Source organism: Cervus canadensis, chromosome 8, assembly GCF_019320065.1.
Source record: "Cervus canadensis isolate Bull #8, Minnesota chromosome 8, ASM1932006v1, whole genome shotgun sequence".
NCBI classification, from domain to species: domain Eukaryota; kingdom Metazoa; phylum Chordata; class Mammalia; order Artiodactyla; family Cervidae; genus Cervus; species Cervus canadensis.
In genome coordinates, this window is record NC_057393.1 from 75,066,270 (window position 1) to 75,089,584 (window position 23,315).

At 41.5% G+C, this 23,315-nt stretch overlaps 1 protein-coding gene and 1 long non-coding RNA gene across 4 annotated transcripts in view; one reads left to right on the top strand and one right to left on the bottom strand.

Annotated features, from left to right (window-relative positions):
- The first annotated feature begins 1,314 nt into the window (after nt 1-1,314).
- Nucleotides 1,315-21,735, top strand: LOC122446527. Its single transcript, XR_006270892.1, has 3 exons — nt 1,315-1,452; nt 17,836-17,846; nt 21,723-21,735. It is a non-coding gene; the product is annotated as an uncharacterized LOC122446527 (long non-coding RNA).
- Nucleotides 10,329-23,315, bottom strand: part of ARID5B (AT-rich interaction domain 5B) — a 188,096-nt gene continuing 175,109 nt past the window's right edge. For all 3 annotated transcript variants that reach the window (XM_043476869.1, XM_043476870.1, XM_043476871.1), the window contains 2 exons: nt 19,586-19,784; nt 10,329-16,364 (listed from right to left, as the gene is read on the bottom strand). In XM_043476869.1, the coding sequence (XP_043332804.1) occupies nt 14,205-16,364; nt 19,586-19,784 (2,359 nt within the window). In that variant the 3' untranslated portion in view covers nt 10,329-14,204. The remainder of the gene's footprint in view (nt 16,365-19,585; nt 19,785-23,315) is intronic.

Below are 23,315 nucleotides of genomic sequence, written 5' to 3' on the forward strand. Positions count from 1 at the left end.
AGTCACTTCAGTCGTGTCCGACTCTTAGTGACCCCATGGACTGCAGCCTACCAGGCTCCTCCATCCATGGGATTTTTCAGGCAAGAGTACTGAAGTGGGGTGCCATTGCCTTCTCCACAAGGCAAACTGGAAGTTGTCAAACAGGAGATGACAAGAGTGAACATCGACATTCTAGGAATCAGCGAACTAAAATGGACTGGAATGGGTGAATTTAACTCAGATGACCATTTTATATACCACTGTGGGCAGGAATCCCTTAGAAGAAATGGAGTAGCCATCATAGTTAACAAAAGAGTCTGAAATGCAGTACTTATACTAATACACATACATTATTTTTGAAATTATTTTCCATCATAGCTTATTACAAGATATTGACTATAGTTCCCTATGCTATACAGTAAATCTTTGTTGCTTGTTGTATATCTATTTTTTAATTAGAAATGTAGCATTCTAGTCATACTGTCAAACAAGTGGAATCAAAATGTCATTTTTTTAGTTAGGTAAAAATTTGTAAGTTTTCAAATATATATTATACATATTTATATGTATATATACAAAAGCTTTTCTACTACACTTGATAAAGACTTGAGAAAGAATATCCAAGAAAAAAAAGAAGAGATGGAAGAATTGGAGAATATAAACTAAATGATATGGGAATACTGAATATGAAATATAAAAAGTGAAACAAGCTACATAATAGGTCATAATATAGTCCAGTTGTTTTTAAACATGACTCATTAGAGTCATGGCTCATTAAAAACATCTGGAGTTTTGGAGAAAAAAAGCAATACCTGAGCATTTGTATTTTTCAAAAGATTTCAAGATACTTCTGATATGCATCTGGATTTTAAAAAGTGATTGCAGGCTTTTCTATTGGATCCTTGTTTTGGTGATATAGAATTGTATTATTTTTCAGTTGATCAATCATGATACAATGGTATTGAGTAATAGTTGCATAAGTGCAACAATAAAAGATGTTTATCAGTTTTCACAATAAATAGCCAATCAACAAAAAAAAGATAATTATAATTGCAAGCCATAATGGGAAACATGATTAACTTAACAATATAAAATAATTACATACAATTTGGGGGAGTCAAGCAGAATGATGTGGTAAGTGGAAGTGCATACCTGCACAAGTTTTCATCCACCCAGTCAGTCTTTGTCTCTTGATTAGTATATTTAATCCATTTACATTTAAGATAATTATTGATATGTGTGATCCTATTCCATAGCATTAACCTCGAATCTTACTGCTTTAAAACTGTGGTATGCTCTCATTAAAAATAAAAAGATGAAGCAGTCAATCCAGTAATTAATTTAACATGGCTTTCATTGGGAAAAGTCAGGGGGGGAAGAGAGGTCATGACAAAGAGAAGACCAATAGACAAAAAAGGTAAATTTAACATACAGTGCTTTTCTTTAAAAAAAAAAAAATGAAAAGAAGAAAATGTTATTTTCAATGAAAGGGATAAAAAGCTTTTTGCTAAATGGTAGCAAGTTGAACAGTAATCAAAAAATGTAGAAGATTTTATTAAAAGTTACTGCTTCTTTCTCTACCTTAATTTAAGAAAAAAAGTTGTCATCTAGTACGTTTGTATTCCATATACCAAAATATGGATATCTAAAAAAAAAATCATGACTTTATAAAGTTCCACTGATGGAGCAGGTAGGAGATAAAGGTAAATTCTGAACTGCTACTAAAAATTATTCATGTTTTTAACCTTGGAGCTGGGTAAGGAATTGAGGTTACTTGACCTTGTTTGGAGATGTGGGTTTGTTTTTTTGTTTGTTTTAGTTTCATCCCTTGTTATCTCTAAGAGACTTGGAGCCAGTGATCCTTTTATTCTGCTACAGTCTTTAAGGAACTTGAAAAAAAAAGGAGGGGCTGTTCAAAACTTTGTTGTTTCTTGATTTCCTATTTCATTCTCTAATGGTTCATGTTTTTAAATATCTATATCTATTCTGTTTCTTGGATAAAAAATTTTATCAAGGATCAAAAGAAGAAACCCTGGAATTTAAATGGGGAGATCTATATATCACAGTGGATTTCTTCTGAAACTGACAATGTTTAGGTTTTAAGCAAATAAAGTGCCAGTTAATGTGAAACGCAATCACAAAGACTTGAGATTTTGCTTTATGAAAACAGAGAATTGGAATTATTTTATGCCTTAAATGTGCATTCAGAGTCCCTGAACCATGTTCTGTTTTTATTTAGGGATAGAATGTTTTCCTGTCAGACCCCATTCTTCCCATTTCTTGGCAGAAACATGCATGATACGGAGTGCATCTCTTGGCTTCCTGCTTGACACTGCTGCAGAGCCCGCTTGCAGTGCCTACCAGCCCTGCTCTCGGACATGATTTCTCCTGATTCTGCTCACTTACTTCATATGCTATGCTCGATGGAAGTATGTGAAATGCTGCCCTGACATTGTTTGATTAGCATTTGTCTTTATCCTGGTGCCCTTGCTTACTGTAAATGTCGCTTACAGCAGCAGTTTAAGGGGCTCTGCAGGGGTGGAGAAACCTTGCATTCAGGAGGCCTGTGTGCCGTTGATAACAGAGCAGTTACATGTCTTATGAAGGTAGTCAGGAGACAGATCTGTAGGCTTGCTTCTCCACATTCTGATACCATGGGCTAATGGAAACAAGGTTTAAGGGGCGTTAGTATACTAACAGGCTTCCCAGGTGGCTCAGCGGTTAAAGAACCTGCCTGCAAAGCAGGAGGTGCTTGAGATTTGGGTTCAATTCCTAGGTTGGGAAGATCCCCTGGAGGAGGGCTACACACTCCATTATTCTCACCTGGAGAATCCCATGGACAGAGGAGCTTGGTAGGCTACAGTCCATAGGTCGCAAAGAGTCAGAGTCAGACACGGCTGAAGCCACCTAGCGCAGTACATGATCCTATTACCATTTTCTTAGTTGTTTTGGGCTTGTCTTCTGTAGGTCTTTTCCTTCTCTTGTGTTTTCTGCCTAGAGAAGTTCCTTTAGCATTTGTTGTAAAGCTGGTTTAGTGGTGCTGACTTCTCTTAACTTTTGCTTATCTGGAAAGCTTTTGATTTCTCCATCAGTTCTGAAGGAGAGTCTAGCTGGGTAGAGTATTCTTGGTTGCAGGTTCTTCCCTTTCATCACTTTAAATATATCATGTCATTCTCTTCTGGCTTGTAGAGTTTCTGTTGAGAAATCAGCTGATAACCTGATGGGAGTTCTCTTGTACTATTTGTCATTTTTCCCTTGTTGCTTTTAATATTTTATCTCTGTCTTGAATTTTTGTCAGTTTGATTTCTATGTGTCTTGGTGTGTTCCTCCTTGGGTTTATCATTCCTGGGACTCTCTGTGCTTCCTGGACTTGATTGATTATTTCCTATCCCATATTCGGAAAGTTTTCAGCTAGTATCTCTTCAAATATTTCCTCAGGTCCCTTCTCTCTCTTCTCCTTCTGGGACCCATGTAATTCAACTGTTCATGTGTTTAATGTTGTCCCAGAGGTCTCTTAGGCTGTCTTCATTTCTTTTCATTCTTTTTTCTATATACTGTTCTGTGGCAGAGATTTCCACCATTCTCTCTTCCAGGTCATTTATCCATTCTTCTGCCTCAGTTATTCTGCTATTGATTCCTTCTAGTGTATACTTGTTCTTTAATTCTTATAGGTCTTTGGTAAACTTTTCTTGCATAGCCTCAATTTTTGCCTCCATTGTTTTCCTGAGATCCTGGATCATCTTCACTATCATTATTCTGAATTATTTATTGGAAGGTTGCCTATTTCCACTATATTTACTTTTTTTCTGGGACTTTATCTCATCTATTCATCTGGGATATAACTTTCTGCTTTTTCATTGTGATTAACTTTCTGTAATACGGTTTTTGTTTTAGCTGCTGTGAAACTGTGCTTCTTCCTTCTTCTGTCTGCTCTCTGATGGTCTCTATGGTAGGGTTAATGGCAAACTCCCAGAAGATTTATGACAAGGGGAACATTCCAGTTCTCCTGTCCATCCCTGTGGTGAGTCCTTGCCAACCCACGCCTCCAGAGGAGGCCATCCAACACTAGCAGGTAGTTTTGGTTCAGTCTCCTGTGGGGTCACTGCTCCTCTCCTCTGGGTCTTGGTGTGCACAGAATTTTGTTTGTGCCCTCCAAGACTGGAGTCTCTGTTTCCCCTAGTCCTCTGGAAGTTGTATAATCAAATCCTGCTGGCCCTCAAAGCCAGATTCCTGGGGATTCCCAGCCCCTTTGTTGGATCCCCAGGCTGGGAAGCCTGACATGGGGTTCAGAACCTTCACAACATGAGAACTTCTTTGGTATTACTGTTCTCCCAGTCTGTGGGTCACCCACCTGGCAGGTGTGGGATTTGATTTTATCATGATTGTGCCCCTCTTAACATCTTGCTGTGGCTTCTTCTTTGTCTCTGGACTTGGGATATCCTTTAATGGTGGGTTCCAGCATCCTGCTGTCATTGGTTGTTCAACAGCTAGTTGCAATTTTGGTGCTCTCGCAGGAGGAGGTGAACCTACGTCCTTCTACTCCACTATCTTGACTGGAAACCCAGGATTCAGTTTCTTTCCTTTCTTCTTTTACTCTTTTATTTATTTATTTTTGGCTCCATTGAGTCTTATTTGCAGCATTCAGGATCTTTGTTGAGGCCTGTGGGCTCTTGGTTGCGATGCATGGACTTCTATCTAGTTGTGGTACCCAGGTTCCAGAGTTTGCTGTCCCAGGAGCTGCAGCTGCTGGCTCAGTAGTTGTGGTGCATGGGCTTAGATGCCCTGTGGCATGTGGGATGTGGGTTCTCCAACCAGGAATCAAACTGGCGCCTTCTGCATTGGAGGGGGGATTCTTAACCATTGGACCACCAGGAAAATCCCTGTACCTTCATTCTTTTTCTGATATCCTGGATCGTCTTTACTATCATGACTCTAAATTCTTTTTCAGGTAGGTTCCACTTCACTTAGTTGCTCCTGTGGGCTTTTCTCTTATTCCTTCATCTAGAATATATTTCGCCACCATCTAACTTTGTGTAAATTTCTGTGTCTGACGTCCCCTTTCTGCAGACTAGAGGACTGTAATAACTCCTCTTGCTTCTGGTGTATGCCCTTGGCTAGATCATATTGATCCTGAGACTAGTACAGACTTCCTGGGAAGTGGCACTGGTACCTGCCCACTGGTGGGTGGAGCTGGGTCTTGTCCCTGTGGCAAGCAATGTGTGTTTATAGGTGTCTGTGAGCTCAGTGTGGCTTTCAGCTCAGTTCAGTCTCTGGTCGTATCCAACCATTTGCAACCCCATGGACTGCAGCACGTCAGGACTCACTGTCCACCACCAACTCCTGGAGCTTCCTCAAACTACTATCCATTGAGTTGGTGATGCCATCCAACCATCTCATCCTCTGCCATCCCCTTCTTCTCCCACCTTCAATCTTTCCCAGCATCAGGGTCTTTTCAAATGAGTCGGTTATTTGCGTCAGGTGGCCAATGTATTGGAGCTTCAGCTTCAGCATCAGTCCTTCCAATGAATATTCAGGACTGATTTCCTTTAGGATGGACTGGTTGGATCTCCTTGCAGTCTAAAGGACTCTCAAGAGTCTTCTCCACAGCACAGTTCAAAAGCATCAATTCTTCAGCGCTCAGCTTTCTTCATAGTCCAACTCTCACATCCATACATGACCACTGGAAAAACCAGAGCCTTGACTAGACGGACCTTTGTTGGCAAAGTAATGTCTCTGCTTTTTAATATGCTGTCTAGGTTGGTCATAACTTTTCTTCCAAGGAGCAAGCATCTTTTCATTTCATGGCTGCAATCACTATCTGCAGTGATTTTAGAGCCCCCAAAATAAAGTCTGACACTGTTTCCACTCTTTCCCCATCTATTTGCCATGAAGTGATGTGACCCGATGCCATGATCTTAGTTTTCTGAATGTTGAGCTTTATGCCAACTTTTTCACTCTCCTCTTTCACTTTCATCAAGAGGCTGTTTAGTTTTTCTTCATTTTCCGCCATAAGGGTGGTATCATCTGCATATCTGAGGTTGTTTATATTTCTCCCAGCAATCTTGATTGCAGCTTGTGCTTCATCCAGCCCAGTGTTTCTTATAGCGTACTTTGCGTATGAGTTAAATAAGCAGGGTGACAGTATACAGCCTTGGCGTACTCCTTTCCCAATTTCAAACCAGTCTGTTGTTCCATGTCCAGTTCTAACTGTTGCTTCCTGACCCGCATACAGGTTTCTCAAGAGGCAGGTCAGGTGGTCTGGTATTCCCATCTCTTTCAGAATTTTCCATAGTTTATTGTGATCCACACAGTCAAAGGCTTTGGCATAGTCAATAAAGCAGAAATAGATACTTTTCCGGAACCCTCTTGCTTTTTTGATGATCCAACGGATATTGGCAATTTGATCTCTGGTTCCTCTGCCTTTTCTAAATCCAGATTGAACATCTGTAAGTCCATGGTTCACATACCATTGAAGCCTGGCTTGGAGAATTTTGAGCATTACTTTGCTAGCATGTGAGATGAGTGCAATTGCACGGTAGTTTGAGCATTCTTTTGCATTGCCTTTCTTCGGGATTGGAAAGAAAACTGACTTTTTCCAGTTCTGTGGCAAGTGCTGAGTTTTCCAAATTTTCTGGCATATTGAGTGCAGCACTTTCACAGCATCATCTTTTAGGATTTGAATCAGCTCAACTGGAATTCCATCACCTCCACTAGCTTTGTTTGTAGTGATGCTTCCTGAGGCCCACTTGACTTTGCATTCCAGGATGTCTGGTTCTAGGTGAGTGATCATATCATTGTGATCATCTGGGTCATGAAGATCTTTCTTGTATAGTTCTTCTGTGTATTCTTGCTACCTCTTCTTAATATCTTCTGCTTCTGTTAGTTCCATACCATTTCTGTCCTTTATTAAACCCATCTTTGGATGCAAAGTTCCCTTGGTATCTCTAATTTTCTTGAAGAGATCTCTAGTCTTTCCCATTCTATTGTTTTCCTCTATTTCTTTGCATTGATCACTGAGGAAGGCTTTCTTATCTCTCCTTGCTATTCTTTGGGACTCTGCCTTCAAATGGGTATATGTTTCCTTTTCTCAGTGTGGCTTTAGGCACCCTGTTTGCTGATGGGTGTGGCTGTGTTTCTATCACGTTGGCTGGTTGGCCTGAGGCATTTCAGCACTGGAGCCTATAGGCTGTTTGGTAGGGCCAAAATGGCAACCTCCAGTGGACTAGAGAGCACAGCCTGGGGAATACAGGGCAGTGCCCGCCTTTTGTGGCGGTTGTCCAGTTTTGCCTTCTGCAGACTGGTTGCTGCACTCTTCTCCTGGGCTCGAAGCTCCTCTCTGTCCAAACTGATCTCCCCACCAAACAGCAGACTTCCCAGGGAACCTTTCCTCCTTCACAGCTCCCTCCCTGCAGCACAAGCCCTGTCCCAATTCCTTCTTTCTCTTATTTGTTGCACCAGGTTACATGGAGGTTTTCTTGTTCTTTCCAAAGTCTGAGATCCTCTGTTGAAGTTCAGTAGATGTTTTGTGTGAATCGTTGCACTGGTAGATGTATTTTCAGTGTTTTTGTGGGATAAGATGGCCTCTACTATCTCTTGGTCTGCCATCCTGTCTCCCTTCCATAATCACTGCTCCAATTTCAGTACTTGTGATTGGTCTGTTCACATTTTCTAGTTCTTTCTTGGTGTTGAACCTTCCTAAGAATTTGTCCATTTCTTCTAGGTTGTTTATTTTATTGGTACATGCTCTCCCAATGATTTGTTTGTTCATTTAGTAAGTACTTAGATGCTTGTGATGTGTGTATCCTGAGTGAAAAATAGTGTTAAATCTATAGTCACCCCCTCAACGGATTAACAAAGTTTTGCCCAGAAGAGATAGTGTTGCCTGCTTTAGTGTCTATGTTAAAATTTATTTGCAGATTTTTATCCCATCTCTAATTGTGTTTGCATTAATGCGTGCCCACTGGCCAATTGTACCTTCCAGGGCTGTGTTGTTATAGTACCTACTAGCCACATGTGGCTGTTTAAATTTAAGTGAATATAAAATAGCATTATAGAATCAGTTCCTCTGTCACACTGGGCACATGAAAAGACTTCAACTACTTTGGCTAGTAGCTATAGTATTGGAAAGCTCTGAATTATAGAATATTTCTGCCATCCTAAGAAGTACCATAGGACAGCTGTGTTCTAGAGAAAGTTTCAACAATAATAAAGTAGTAGTTATTCTTGTGTGGATGCCTCAGGGAGCAGATTACCTTGTTCTTACAAGGTTGGGAATGCCTATGGTTATGGCTATAATGATTAAAATTGTTTGTTTAAGCAGGTGAAACAAATGCTTTGGAATGTCATATCAGGAATATCTGGAGATTCCAAAATTTAGGAATTCTCTATTAGTGGACCCAAGTTGGTGTTATTTACTCTCTAAGTCAACCTTGAAAGCTATACTTTTTTTTTTTTTTGCATTATTTCTGGCCAGAGGCCACCTCTCACCCCACTCCAGCCTCCTGCCACTGATGTACTTGTTGATGTAAATAATGACCTATTTCCTGGTCACTATCAGCCCTAAAACATTTGTCAACTTTGGCCACTTTCCTAGAAAAAATCATTGGGCAGTTTTATTGCTTTTGCACCATGAGTGACATCTTTAGCAAAAGCACCTCCTTCCCAACAGTATTAGCCAGGCCTGGTAAAAATAGATAACTTATCATGATGTTTCCTGTTTTATGATTCAAGTATCTGAGCTTTAATTGCTGAATGTATCATAGATGGAAGAACATTCTTTTGATATACTCCTAACAATTCACATAGTATGGTGAAATATAGATGAATCGGAATGAGGGCGAGGAGACCATGGGGCTGAGGCTTCATTTTATGTTTGGCATGTTTGGGTTATCGAAGGGATAAGGGCCCTAACATGTTGCTGTAAGTTCTGCTGGTGTGAGAGGGGTGGGCAGGATCCTCCAGGGAGTCAACCATGATAAAAGAAAGGGTCCTAGGTCTTTTATCAAAATGTATTCTTGGTGTTTCTCCTAGAGTTGTGGTATCATGCTTGTTAGCAGTTTAGTCTATCCTATCTGTTCAAAGTCCACCCTGACCAGATGGTACAGGTTGTAAACTAAGTCACCAAAGTCTGTCCACCCTGTCCCCTGGGACCCATTAAGAAGGGAGCACACAGCATGCTACTTTTCCAATGTGGCACTTCAACTAATAATAAGCTGGGCAAAACCAGGGGAAAGCTTGGCAGCAGAGGAATCAGGGTGAGAGAAGAGAAGTCTTTGTCCATCATCACTAGACACCAGAAAAATGCCATTTTCCTGGTTTTTCAACCCCAAATGTCCATCAGTTGTTCCATTTAATCCATCATCAAGGCTGTCCTTCCCTGCTTCCAAGTACCTCTGAAACGTATCCAACCTTCCCCCATTCTACCAACACAACTGAAATGACCACCACTTGGATTAGATTGCTCTGTGTTCACACAGTACCAGAGAGTGGCATCGAAAAAGACAAATCTGAATGTATCCTCTCTCCACGTAAACTTCTTGTTCAGTATAAAGACCAAATGCTCAACCTGGTCTCTTAGGATCTATCTGGGTGACCCCTGCTATAATTTCTAACCTCACCTCAACTTCATTCCTTATTATTATGCTTCTGTCACACGGGCTTTTTTGGTTCCTATAATAAGTTTAACTTGTTCCTGCCTTTGGGCCTTTGTACACGTGGTACCTTGTGCTTGGAGAACTCTTCTCCTAATTCCCTCTCATCTCAACTCATACTCATTCTTCAGGTATCAGTTTAGTAATCACACTCCTCTCCCTTGTGACTAGGTCAGCTTGAGGTTTTATATTTATGTGGGTGACTATTCGATTAACTCTCTTTCCCATTAGTCTTATAAGCTCCAGAGATGGTATATTTTATCTTCTACTCAAAATTGTAATCCCAGCTCCTAACAAATATGCCTGGCAGTTGAGACATGAATCAATTTTTGTTGACCAAGTAAGTAAGTGGTCACTTTTGTTACCTGCCAGGAGAAGAGCGTGGTATATAGAAGAAGCTGTCGATTTAAGAGCCCTGGGTTCATGTCCCAGCTCTGCCAATTTGTTAACCAGATGATCTTGGGCAAGTTGATTTAGCAGTCTAAGCTTCAGTCTTTGTATCAGTAAAATGGGCAGAACCATATTTATTTACATGAGGGTGTGAAGGGTAAAGATATTGTATGCCAATTTGGCACCCAGTAGGTTCTCAACAAACAGACATCATTGTTATTATTCTATTTGGAGACAGCCTGAAGGAAAGTACTCTGGCAGAGGCCACAGGGCGCCTCAGGAGGAAGTGACAAATTACACCCAAAAGGAAACAGATAGTAACATTTTTTATTAAATATTACAGTGGATCAAAAAGTACAAAATATCTCTTGCCTGCTATGTGATTGGGAAACTATTGGCACGTAATACAGTATCAAAAGCAGTAATAAGTACAATTTGGAAAACATACAAAATTGAGTGTTTATAGTTGGCTCAGCATTTTTCTGGTAGTGTTTAAACTAATGCAAAGGTTACTCAATAACCTCTCCATTGGGAAACTATATAATATCACTGGGCCATGTTGCTATATACAAATAATCACCTTACAGAGCATAGAGGTTACATAGCTGGAATCACCAAAAGTATACAATATTTACAACACAGGAAAGTTTAAAAAAGTATAAACAGCCAAGAGATTATGCTGCTATTCTTCAGACATATTTCAACCATGGGGAGACAAGCAGAATATCAAATACACCAACAGCCAACACTGGAATTTAAGTGCTCAAGATAATCATTGCAATGGTGTGGGTCTCACCAGGGCAGACTTGTTCCCATTTTTCTTTAAAATTGGGACAAGAGTAAAACTAGACCAGATGGGACTTGGCTGACCACCACCAAATGTGACTTTGTGGGACAACAAGTGAAGAGAAATAAAAGTTCTCTTTGAAGGCACACTACATAAAATATTTTTGTGGGATCACCTTGAAATTTCCATCAGACACACCAACACAGTGAAATACAGTACTTGAGAATTCATGCACCAGGTCAGAAAGTTGTAAAGTCAATGTCGAGTTTTAACAAACCCTTCTGTATATGCCCTGATAAACAAGTGAACTTAAGCGCCTCTAGCTAGTAAATAAATAAGTCAGTCCTGTGGCAAATATTACAAGTTCCAATCACTTACTAGGAGAATACTTAATTCTGAAACTTGGTTGGGCTGTTTTTTTCTTTAATGTTGAGTTGCCAAAAGCTAAACCAGAAGTTGCATGGAAAGGTTTTTAAAAAATATTATTTAGAATCTCCAAATCTCCAGTAAATCAGGGTCTTAGTGCATTTTGAATTGCAACATTTCTTGGAAGCCGCACTTAGTAAATAGATTTATGACTCCGCTGCCAATTAGATTCCACAGTTTCCTTTACAGAACTACCAATAACAATGGTTTGATTGCACAAAGAAACGCTTGTGCAATGCCGTTCAATAATAAGGCCCCTTGAACTCAAACAATGCAAACAAAGCCCTATTTAAGACTTTTTAAAATGTAGTTCTCAGCCAATGAAGAATTCAATGGTCTTTTTGAAAGATTTCCAAGATCTCTGTTCAGAGTTTTAAAACAAATAACACACTGCTTCTGTTGGGAATGTATACCCTCATGTCTCCGTACTTGTCCTGATGTTTTGCCGAGGGTATGAGCTTCCTCAGACAGAAACAGTGAGTCTCCTCTCGGAAAGAGATGAGAAAAACAAAAGCTGGACTATGTTAACATTGTTTGAAAATGGTGTGATCAAATTCCAACATGATGAAACCAGACTGAAATCATTGCAGTGGGGAAAACAAATGACCCCTCTTCAGAACGGATAGGTGAGCTCCACCGGGGCCACATGCCCCGGTTTTGAGAAACAAGCTCATAGACACCATGTAGGATCCAGTCCATGTCAGCTGCAGAAACACTGGAGTTTCCCCCTTCTTCCATGGCCTCTGATTCTGTGACCATTCAGTCTAGTGCAACTTTCTTATATATGTTCTAGCCAGCATTTTGCCAGCTGCAATTGAGATTTTTTTCCCCCACTCTATCTTGTGCAATAGCAGGATAATCTGCATTCACACATTTATAATCTAAATTCTACTAGTCTATCTATGGTTCTATTAAATATATATATATGTATATATTATTCCACAGGAAGGTAAATAATTAATTGAAGCAAATGGAACTCTTAACACTAGATCTCTACATTCTTTTGTTTCCACCTTTGGATATTAAGTATGTTACATTGAATATTTGGCTTCGTATCATAGAGACATTTCAATACAAATGCACGGCATGCATGGCTTGGTTTAAGAGCCACAGTTTCATTGTTTACCAGTTTTGATTATTTTGTAGTCGAGTTACCTATTTAGAAGTTGAAAATTATCATCAATTTTCATAGAATTAAATATCTCAGAGGTAAAAGACTTGGATAACTATGGTTCTAATGTCTACCAGTCGTTTTGGGGCAGGGGAGTGTTGGCTGGGGAGTTCATCAAAGCAGTCTTAGCGGGGCTTGAGATCTGGAAGGAAAGTCCACTCTGTGTCGATAGACTTTTAACACACTTAGAAAAAGGCATCCACCTTGATGTTACATCTTGTCAGCCTATAGGATAAAATGGCAAGAATGACAATATACATTCTTTACATCTTTTGATGTGTGAACAGCTTAACCATTTCTTTCCAACAATAAAGAAAATCATTCGGTGGACTGTATTGCCAGGTGGTTAAAAACATGGCACAAAACTCTGTGTGCATACATACAAATCTCACACCCCATAAACCCAAGGAAGATGGTTTGCTTGTGAAATGAGTAATCCAGTATGCCAGTTACCCCCAAAGATGTGGCCTGTGAGGTTCTTCTTGGGAAACCAACCTGATGAGGCAATGTGACAACCTATTACTGGAAAGACTGTGGCCCAGGGCAGGTATCTGGCACCTGGGCCTCCCGCTGCTCACTTTCTTCTGGATAGTCAAGCTCCATCCTCTTCCCAACCCCCTTTCCCAGACTGTTTAAAGGGATCTTTGCCAACACCAATGTAAATCATTTTGGCTTCTGTTCTAATTTCTGAAATTCCTAAAATATCTGTGCAGCCCACAAATATGTCCTCTAGACTCTTGTTATTCAGCAGCTTGCTGCCAGTGAGGTTTTTGTTTTTATGATTCCTCTGGTATGTAGGACAGTTTCACAGCCTAGATAAGGTAAGTACAATGCTCGATGTTTTCACATAATCCAATACTTCAAAGCAGAGCATTTGGCAGGGTAAGTAAGCAGTGTATAAGCTCTTTCAACTATGCCATTTATGAGGAACAAAATCCTTAAGTTGCAGATTTGCAAAGGAACGTTCTTTGCACGGCTGTGTGCTCAACTGTTTCTTTTTTCATTTGTTCCACTAGAATCAGTTGCTTCAATTTGTAAACAATAACATTACCACCCAAAGCTGCTCAAAATAAGATGTGGAAAAATTACAAACACACATCGACAACTGGGACAGTCAGTCTTTAAAACAAAATAAAAGACCTGCAAATAAAAGCGATACTGTTTAATTAAAAACAGAAAAAAAAAAAAAAAAAGGACAAGAAGAAACCGGGAGAAAAATAGGACTACCTGTATATAAATTAGGTGAGCAAACAGTGATATGGGTAGTTTTAAGAAGCAAATATATACAGTCAATTTAACAGTGTTTACTTCTCTGGATTGTTTAATAGTGTCAAAATGAAAGATCTATTGAAGCTTCACTATACATTGCATTGATTGAACCTTGGAGAGTTCTATGAAGAGGGGGCATCCCTTGGCATGTTTGCCAGTCTTCCTTGCCCCGTCCTCTGAAATGTCTACCCTTTTTTGCCCAGATTGTTTTCTGACCATCAGAACTCAGATTGAGTCCTCTAAGTTCTTCTGGATACACGTTAATCCCTTCACAAGACCCCCGTGCTAAGTGACCCATCTAAGGTGCGAGGGCCTCTGTGTTGGAAGGGGCTCAAGATTGACCAGCCAAAGCCGGAATCATCCCAGAAATACCAGGTATGTTCACCTCCCCTCCGGGCCCCTTAGGCCAGGACTGATCTCACCCCCAGATTAGAAGAAATACTGACTTCTAATTCTCCAAGCCGTCACCCCAGGTGCAGGAGTGAAGCGCTGTTAACCATGTCGCCATTTGGGATGCTGGGCAGGGCCGGGCTTACAGTTTGGTACTGGGGTGTACGGATGACAGCTGAGAAGATGGGAAGGCAGCTTGAGGATTTATAGCAGCTAAAGGGTAAATGCTGTTGTGCAAAAGGTCCCCATATGAACTTCCTACGGGCGTGGCTGCAGCCAGGTGTCTGTATAGCTGCTGAGAATTTGTCGGTGATGTAAAAATTCCTCTTTGCATCACAAGCGAGTGGAAAGCAAGGGGCTGCATGAGTGGAGAGAACATAGCCTGGTTTTTCAAGTACTGCAGAGAATGAGAGTACCCAGCCGGGAGCCTGGAGTTGAGGCCCGAGCTACACAGGCTCCCAGAATACAGACCTGGGAAGATGGGGGAGGAGAGGGGCAGCTTGTGGCTCTCCGAGGCGCCCCCAGAGTGCCCACTGTGTGCGGCCTTGCCTCCTTCGCTCTCCTGCTCCGAGGCCTTCTCCTTCCCAGAGACCTCCTTGGCGGGGTCCAGAGGAGACACGGCCCGGGCCTTTTTCCCCGCGATTACAAGGTCCAAATCCTCCAGGCTACGCTTGATGGGCCGCGCTGCGCCAATGTGCTGAGGGCTCATTTTCCGGTGGAGGATGGGGTGGACCATGCTGTCCATCTTCCTGAAATTCTCCAGTCTCACAGGGTGAGGCTTTCCCGACCTGGAAAGCGATTCAGGGTATTTTTTAGGGGCCGACATGGTCATAGGCGATACCCGACAGGCCTTGGGGTGACAGTCTCGACTCTGGCTATTTATGACCTGGAACTGGGAGGTGCCCTTGCTCTCCTGGGGTCCAGGCGCTGAGTGGGCCAGGCCCAGGGCCTTGCCGGTGGGTTTGTGGGGGTTCTTGGGAAGGCTCAGATCCGTTGGCTGATCGTCTGTGGGGGCTTCCACTGCAGCCGACTTTTTGTCTTGCAGATGTAGAGACGCCAGATAATTCACGTGGAGCTTCTCTTGGTGTTTGTGGGAAGGAAAAGAACTGTTTTCCGTTTCCCTGTACATGTCCCTGCAGGGGTGCTTGGACGTCTGTTCATTGTGCAGATGGTGTTCCGTGTGCCTATAGAGGCTGTGGAGGTGAGGAGACGAGTAGAAATCAGCCAGGAAGCTAGGCATGTGCGAGTGGGGAAGTGCCCTTTTCTCCAACAGTTTCTCCTTGCCCTCCTGTATTTCTTGCTTTAGGACATAGGAGTCGGCCAAGGGGCTAAGGTGATGCTTGGAGAAACTGCAGCGGTGGGGCTCCGATCGACTTAGTTTGTCATGCTTAAAAATGTCACTGATGCCCTTCCTCTCCTCCGAGGGCTTGCTTCTGAAACTCTGGACGTGCTGGATCACCGACGGCCGGTTGACTGCCATGTGGTCAGTGCTTTGGCCGTGATGGGCCTGGGACAAACTCGAGCACCGGTCATCCCTTGCAATCAGTTTCTTTTTGCTGATCAAAGGGGGTGGGGAGCCATAGGGGTAGCTGCTGGAGAGGCTGGCTCCGCTGACCTGGGACAAAAGTTTTTTCTTGGCCAGTGGGGACATGATGCCTGGGTTCCCCCTTGAGTAAAGCAGCGGGGTGTAATTAAGTCCATGGTTCTCATTCATGGGCCCAGTCAAGTCTTTGTCTTTGAACATGTCAAATGACTGGACCACAAGGACCTTCGGGGTCTGCTTGAGTGCATTGTGGATGTCATCACTGCCCAGCTGGTCCACCTTCACAGTGCAGTTGGCAATGTAATCCGCCATCGCAGGGAGCTTGTCATCCTCCACCTCACTCTGGTTTGCCAGTGGGGGCTGCGTGGTGAAGCCAGGGAAGGATGCTTCTTGGAGCTCATTTTCAGGGCTCTCTGTAAAACAGCAGGGCTTGGGTTCTTTTGAGTCCACGAGAGCACTGGGAGAGGTAAGGGACTGTTTGCCAGTCCCGGGAATCAGGGCCGGATCCCTTTCAGGGGCCAGAGGGGCACTCGCCAGCGGAGGGGCAGGCCCCTTCTCTCCTGTCTCCTCTGCCACCTTCTCACTGTTGGCACCTTGATCTGTTTCATTGTCCTTTTCTGGGTCTGCTTGGGACACCAAGGGCCTTGCTGCAAAATCCTGGTACCCTTCCAATTTTTTCTTTGTGTCTGCTATTGGGAGAGGCTCAGTGATGCTTTTCTGGTTTACAGTCTCTTGTTCCTTCTCTTGCTCTGACGAAACCTGGTAAGATATTGCAAAAGATGGTCAGAAGGAAGCCAAATGCATTGACAGTTTATGCTATGAAATAAAACATTACACACAGCAGTTTTCTGAAAACAGGCTTGTCAGTCAGCTCATCGAGTTTCTGTAAAGCTTTATTACTCCCCAATCATGGCTCTAAACAAAGAAATCTAAATTACAGAAAGCATTAGAAGAAATATGCATATTCACTTCAGTCCCTTAAGAGATACCTATCAAAACAGCACAGTGTTACATACTGCTGGTGTACAATCATATCACTCCTTCTTGATTCTAATATATAGTTTAATTCTGAGGTTGTCTTCTTGTCAAATCAGTCAATTATCCAAATGGGTTTTAAATTACATGTTGTGCTTTATGACACTTTGGAGAAAGATTTTTTTTTAAGTATCTTTCAAAATCCAACCCCATGTCAACAACAAATGACAAACTTACTATAATCGCTTGTTTTTCTTTAGGAGAGCAAGTATCATCCTAACGTGTTCAATTTTATGGTGCATAAAATTAGTGATGCTTAAGTGTTTATTTTATACCCAGAGCCAGATGACATGTAGGTAAGGCTAAAATACTGAAAAATTATGCAGATGCAAAATCAGCCTAGTGTCTACCTGAGGGACAGAGGGACTCCAAGTCCTTTTAGGCTGCAGCAAAATACATTTCCATTAAAGCTGAAAATGAAGTTGCCAGAATTCAAGCAGTGAATGCCACCACAAATACAGCTTTTCTGTCCATTGAAATACATTGTAATCAATGAGATGGATGCTCTTTATGTGTCCCTGTTGACAGAAGTTGTGGGCACAGTTCAACTCATTCATTGCATTATGTAGCTCTGCAAACTTTGACCTTAGAAGGTCACCTTAACTTTCCATCTGGGACCCAGCTGACTGGCAAGTTCTTTCAAAACTTCTGTCATTCTGCCCTGACATGTCTGGGTGGAAAACAGTCACAAAACAGTTGTATAAAGCTGGTGTTTTTTTCTCTCCCTCCATCTTATTCATGAATGTTTTTCTTATTTGTTGTTAAGGAAAGAAGTGTCCACCACTTTAGTATTTTTGGGCAAGACTGAGGATGCTGGTGGAGGGATGCATAGGAACAAAAGTTTTAAGGAAGCATATCCATTTCATAGAGATTTCTCCTTAAATCCACTTCAAGATATCCCTGTTTTCTAAGGATGCTTATCCTCGTTTCCTTTTTGGTGTTTGTACTAATAGCTGCCTTTTCCAGTACAAATATCATTATTTGTCCTACATTAACAATCATCATTGGTCTCTGGAGCTTATATATTACATGAAAATACAGAAAAATGAGAACGGTAAGGGGAAGAGGCAAATTGGAGTTAAATGAGATTCTTATGGGGCTGTGGGGGATTCTCAGTCCCACTGGTGTTTGTGTGACCTAGGCCTTGAGTTGCATGAAGTTCTAGTTTTTGGTATAGAAGGTCTTTGAAAGCTAGGCAGAAAAAAAGTTAAGGACCCTTTTTCTAGGATGGCATTTTATGATTTGCCTTGGTATGGTACCTTCCCCCACAAAGCTTGTAATCCGATTACTTGAAGATAGTGAGTTTGGCTAGAAGTGCTTTTTATTCCACTGAGTTCACTGCTTCACATTGAAAACATCAAAAATTAAAAACAATGACAATAAAAACCAAAACACAGTCAATGAAAAGAAATATACTTTTGCTCAATAATATGAGTCTGTGTAGGAGGTGAGAGGTGTAATTCTTACCTTTGGGTCAACCTTGGAGAGGGTGTAGGATTCCAGGTAGTTAGGTAACCTGATCATAATGACCTTGGTCACTTAGATACTCATAGTTTCTGAGGGAATCTGTTGGGGCCTATAGGAAACAGGGGGTCTTAAGGCTTTCAGGGTTTCTGTGGCCCACAGGGCATCAGGCTTGACTCTTGACAATGGTCTTTCCCCAGCTGATGGGCTCAGGGCATGACTGAGGATTCTTCCCTCAACTTACAAATCTTCATGCCCAGAGTGGAGCCCTTCAAAGGCCAACTGGCCTCTGGGTCCTCGGTTTGTCCTCTTGAGCTTTGGCAGTGCTGTGCCTATGGTATCTAATAGAACGCACTGAGCCCAAGCCCTGAAATAAATCAGCAGGTCAACAAGATCAAGGAAGAATGGAATGTAAGCCTTAACGTGGAATTTCCTTGCTTTTGGCCATTTATATTGCAAACTTGCAGATGTTTAGAAACCTCTGCCTCATTTCCTCTCCCCCCCTCTTTAAATTATTAGAGTTTAAAATAATTATGAAAGAAAAAAACAAATTTCTCTTCTTGGTGTTCATATCTTCTTACACAGGAGTCAGTTGGGTAAGTTAATTTCTATTTAGGAGATTGGGGTGTGTGTTGTTTGTTTTAAGCCAATGTTTAATTAGGGAGTCTCTTATGTGTTCATTATAAACCTGATTTTTAGGGGGTGTTTAATATCAGCACCAAAAATCCCTCAGGGGTTGAATCTTAGAACATGCTGTCTCCAAATGTGGCTGCTAAGTTTTTTTTTTTTTTTTTTTTAATGGGCAGCAGAGTTTTTTTATTATTCATGTTGAAACAGAGCCCAGATCAGCCCCCATGACTGGCTGGACACTGACAGTAATGGCTTCTACCAAGGGCTGCTGGGGGCTGTGGGTAGCTGGGACTTATTTTAAAAGGTTCAGAAACTACCTGTTAACAAGAGAGATAATCGTGGTTTCAGAGGAACCACTTCAAAATTCCCCTATAAATAATATGTACTTAACATGTTGCTAAATTGGTCTCAACCCAAGGCTGTTGCACAGAGGTCAGTTACAAGAGGCAAACAAGCCTCTGAAGTTTCCCAAACAGTTCTGCAGAGACACGGCGGATCCCACGGGTGAGTGTTTTAAAGTCACACCCACTCCTCAGACAGACTGGCTGTGAAAGGGCACATTTTTTACATCAGAGTCCCTTGACTTTCAGAGCTGAAGCTCTGACTCCTGTCTCGAAGTCAGCCTCTGCACTCAGCTTTCTACACCGTTTTTTGCTTCCTTCCAGACCCTATTCTTGGCCTATCCCATTCATCACTCACACTGCCCCCCAGAAGGCCCACTCCTGGGGCACCTGTGAAGTTCAGATGGTTGGGGTTCACAGCCTGGCATTGTCTTGGGCAGGGATGAGGCTCTGAGTGCAAGGCTCCGGGAGACCCCGAGGGAGAGACTTCTGTGGAGGAGCACAACTCACCTCTGATGCATCCTGGGGCTTTGGGGCATTCTCCTTTTCTTTCTTGCTCTTAGAGATTTCATGTTTGATGCGTTTGGCTCCTGATACTTTTGTCTTATTCTCGTTTTCCTGTGAATTGTTCTCCTGTTTTCGAGGTTTGATTGGAGGCAGGGGCTTATCTTCCTCTCCTTTAATAAACCTTTCATACGGCAGGATTAACCTGAAAGGGCATCAGAAGAGAGGATCAGGCAGGGCCGGCAATGCCAGTAGCATTGTCGATGCTGTGGGGGTGTACGTTTTTTCTCAGTACAAGCAATTTATCAAGTGCCTTCATCTTTTCCGGTCAAAACCAGCACCTGGTAACTTACATACTTCTTTAAGAGACCTCTTTCTCATCTTGCGAATCTGTACACCGAGGATACCAGTGGACACATCCAAAAATCACATCATTATCACTGTCCCTGGAACTTGGCCAAATTCTAATAGCAACATCACAATAACAGCAACTATAACAATAGCTGCCATTCATTACCATTCTGTCAACAGCTCTTTACTGAGTACTGACTATGTGTCAGGCAGTGTTCTAGAAACCAAGATACAGCAGTGAACAAAACAGTAATAGTCAAAGCCCCTGAGGTTTACATTCTGCGAGGTAATGGCCCAGATACATTATATAGGTTATTTCACGTAATATCCACAATGTGGACATGTCCCTATGGAGTATTAGTATTACTTTTGTTGTTGTTATTCCTTTTTCAACAGATGAGGCAACTAAGGCCCCAAAAAGATGAAATAATTTGCCTGAGTTACCCTATCTGTTAGATGTGGGATTTAAACCTAGTTCTGTCTGTCTCCAAAGTTTGTTTTCATTCATGTCAAAATATAGACCAGACATTTAAGATAAAGAGGTTACACAAGGCAAACACAGCATAGTGGAGAGGCGGCTGTCTTAGCCAGAGCCCTGAGGTGGGAAGGGGACTCCAGGACCAGGAGCTCTGTTTTGGGGTGCCAAGTTAAAGAGGGCCCCCGAGAGAAGGAAGGCGGACAGAACAGTCAAGCCACAAAAATCAGAGGGCTGAAAAATTCAAGCATTTTAATTATATAACTTTTAAAACAAAGTACATAAAATTGCTCTAAAAAGAGAAACATCAAACAGCTCTAGTTTTAATCTGTTTTCCCTTTGCGACATAGCGCTTGATCTAAAAGGGAAAAATAGCTGATGTAATTAAAAGGGATGGATTGCATTACAATCTCAGTTTCAACTTCAATGATTAAAGTTTTTATAATGCATTTGGTATGATTAATGACTCACTGTGGGATTAATACAAGACTCAGCCTTAAAAATATGAACTTTAATACAGCAAACATAATTTGTTTTAAATAAGACAAGTTGACTCAATGAAGAAAATGTACTTGGCTTATAAACAACATAAATCTGTTCAAATATGGGGAACCCTAATTATTTTTAAACTAAGACTCCCAGGCAAAACCTTCTTTGGTTTGAATATTTGTTAGCTATTCTGATATTGGTTTCTAACTATGCAATTTGGATCTCAACTACTTAAACATATACAACTATTCAGGTTTGTGAGTACAAACGTGGGGATATCTGTGATCGTAATATTTCACTCTTTAATAAAATACCAAGTAAATTATGGGAAAGTCAAATCCCAATTTACAGCGTAGTAGACAAAAAATTCATTTACTGAGCATGCTCGGACAAGGTATGTGCAAAAAGGCGTGAATAATAGTTTCGAGCCCTGCCTCTGGCAGTGGGCCAGCCATGAAGATCAACACAGCCCGTGGGGAATAGTTATCTTCAGATCCCATTACAAACTGAGTTTAAACATGTTACAGCTGCTAAAACTGGAAACTGTTCTCTCTATGTAGACTTACTAAAATAATATGTGGCTGCCAAATACCTGCTTCCCACTGTAATATTACAGTTAATGTTTATATAATAAAAAGCATAACTAAGCAGAAAGAGAAAAAAGCAATCCTGTTCATACTTGAATGTATTCCGTCTCATCTGTGAAGTCCCCAACATTCCCCTAATTGCTTTTATCTGCATAGTTCTGCCAGGGACTTCATTCCCTTCAACAGCGGCAGGTTGGAGATTTTTGTCCAGGAGCAAAATGCATTGAATATTTTAAATTAGGAAGAATATGTTAAATTGACTTTAATGAAAACATACTTTTATTGTTAGGACAGATAGGTTTGTTTTACTTTTGTTTGGTTGCCATGGGAACCCAAGGAGCATTGAAGCCTGGGTATTTCAATGGTTATTGTTTGTTGGTACCACCCTCTCCCCCACAACTCCACTCCGTAATTGAGATGGTGACACCACGAGGGGCTCCCTTCAGCATCACCTGAGGGTGGGGGAGGAGAGGAGAGGAAGCAGAGACCGACAGAGTAACAGACGTGGCCGCTGCACTGAGTCCCCACACTCCCACAGGTCCTGAGAGTCCTGAGCCAACCCAGCTTTCTAGATGGGTGCTCAGGAGATTTTAATTTCCTTATACAGTGTTGCAAGTTGAAGAGGCAGGGCAACATTTCTATTTCATTTCTTTTCCCTTTCTTTTTTTTTTCTTCCCTTCACTCAACTCAGCAGCTGGCTGGACGGCAGCAATAAAAAATACATTTCACTTTGCTGGTCAAAGGCCTGAAGCCAGAAGCAGGAAATCTGGAATTAAATGTTTCTTGTATCTGGAAAGAGGCATGACTAAGGTAAAACTGAATCCAAACACAAACGCTGCTTGTTCAAGGCTTCCAGAGGGAGTGTGTGTGTGTGTGTGTGTGTGTGTATAAAGGTCAATTGAGAGGTTTTTTTCCTTTCTAAATCACTGAAAGATAATTATAGTGGCTCGGGGAATAAAAGCTCCCAAAATAAAACAAGAAAGGCAGCAGCTAAAAGGAAACAAGTAGAAATATGACCAGCTAAACCCTGAAGAACAGCTCATGGTCTCTCATCCAGCACACAAACAATCGCTGTTCATATAGTGATTTCCGTTTGGTGCGATTTTCACTGAATGTTTTTTCAGTTACTCTGTCATGGTACAACACAATTACTCCACAGGATATGATCTTATCATCTGATTATTAGAAGTTTTTACAGCACAAGAGGACGAAAGCTAGTATAGGTTTCTAAACATTTAAACATTTAATGTACATGCGATGCCATTAAAAACAGGGTAGCCAACATAAGGTCAACACTGCCCAACGCAGGAAGCATTGTATTGTATAAAGAATTTAGTATAATGCAACGTGACTGTGCCTTGCGGAAGATTATTCCTCAAATATCTGTAGTACAACAAAGATTTAATCAGCTTCTAAACTGTACAGATAAAAGCAAAAATGCATTCAGCCCCGAGAACTCATTACACAGGAGAAATATTTTCAATGGGCTGCAACTCTTAAGAATGTGGTTTGAGTTTCTGATGGGTGGAAGTAATAGGGAAGAGAAGCAATATATTCATTAGGAAATCCAGAGAGATTCCCCACCCCCACCCCTGCCCCCAATCTAATGTAGTCTGAGGATTGAAAGCTGGGCAGATAAATGGGCCTCTACTGTTACCCAGATTTCACATTTCAGATTAGCAGAATGCTTATTTACGATGCCATTAATGGATCTGAAATAGGTAAGCCACTATGTATTAAAAAATAACATTTTTCCATAGGCATAAGATTTGTAGCAGCATGAGATTTTATTTTTCCCTAGGAATAATACAAGAACAACATTTTCCACCCCAAA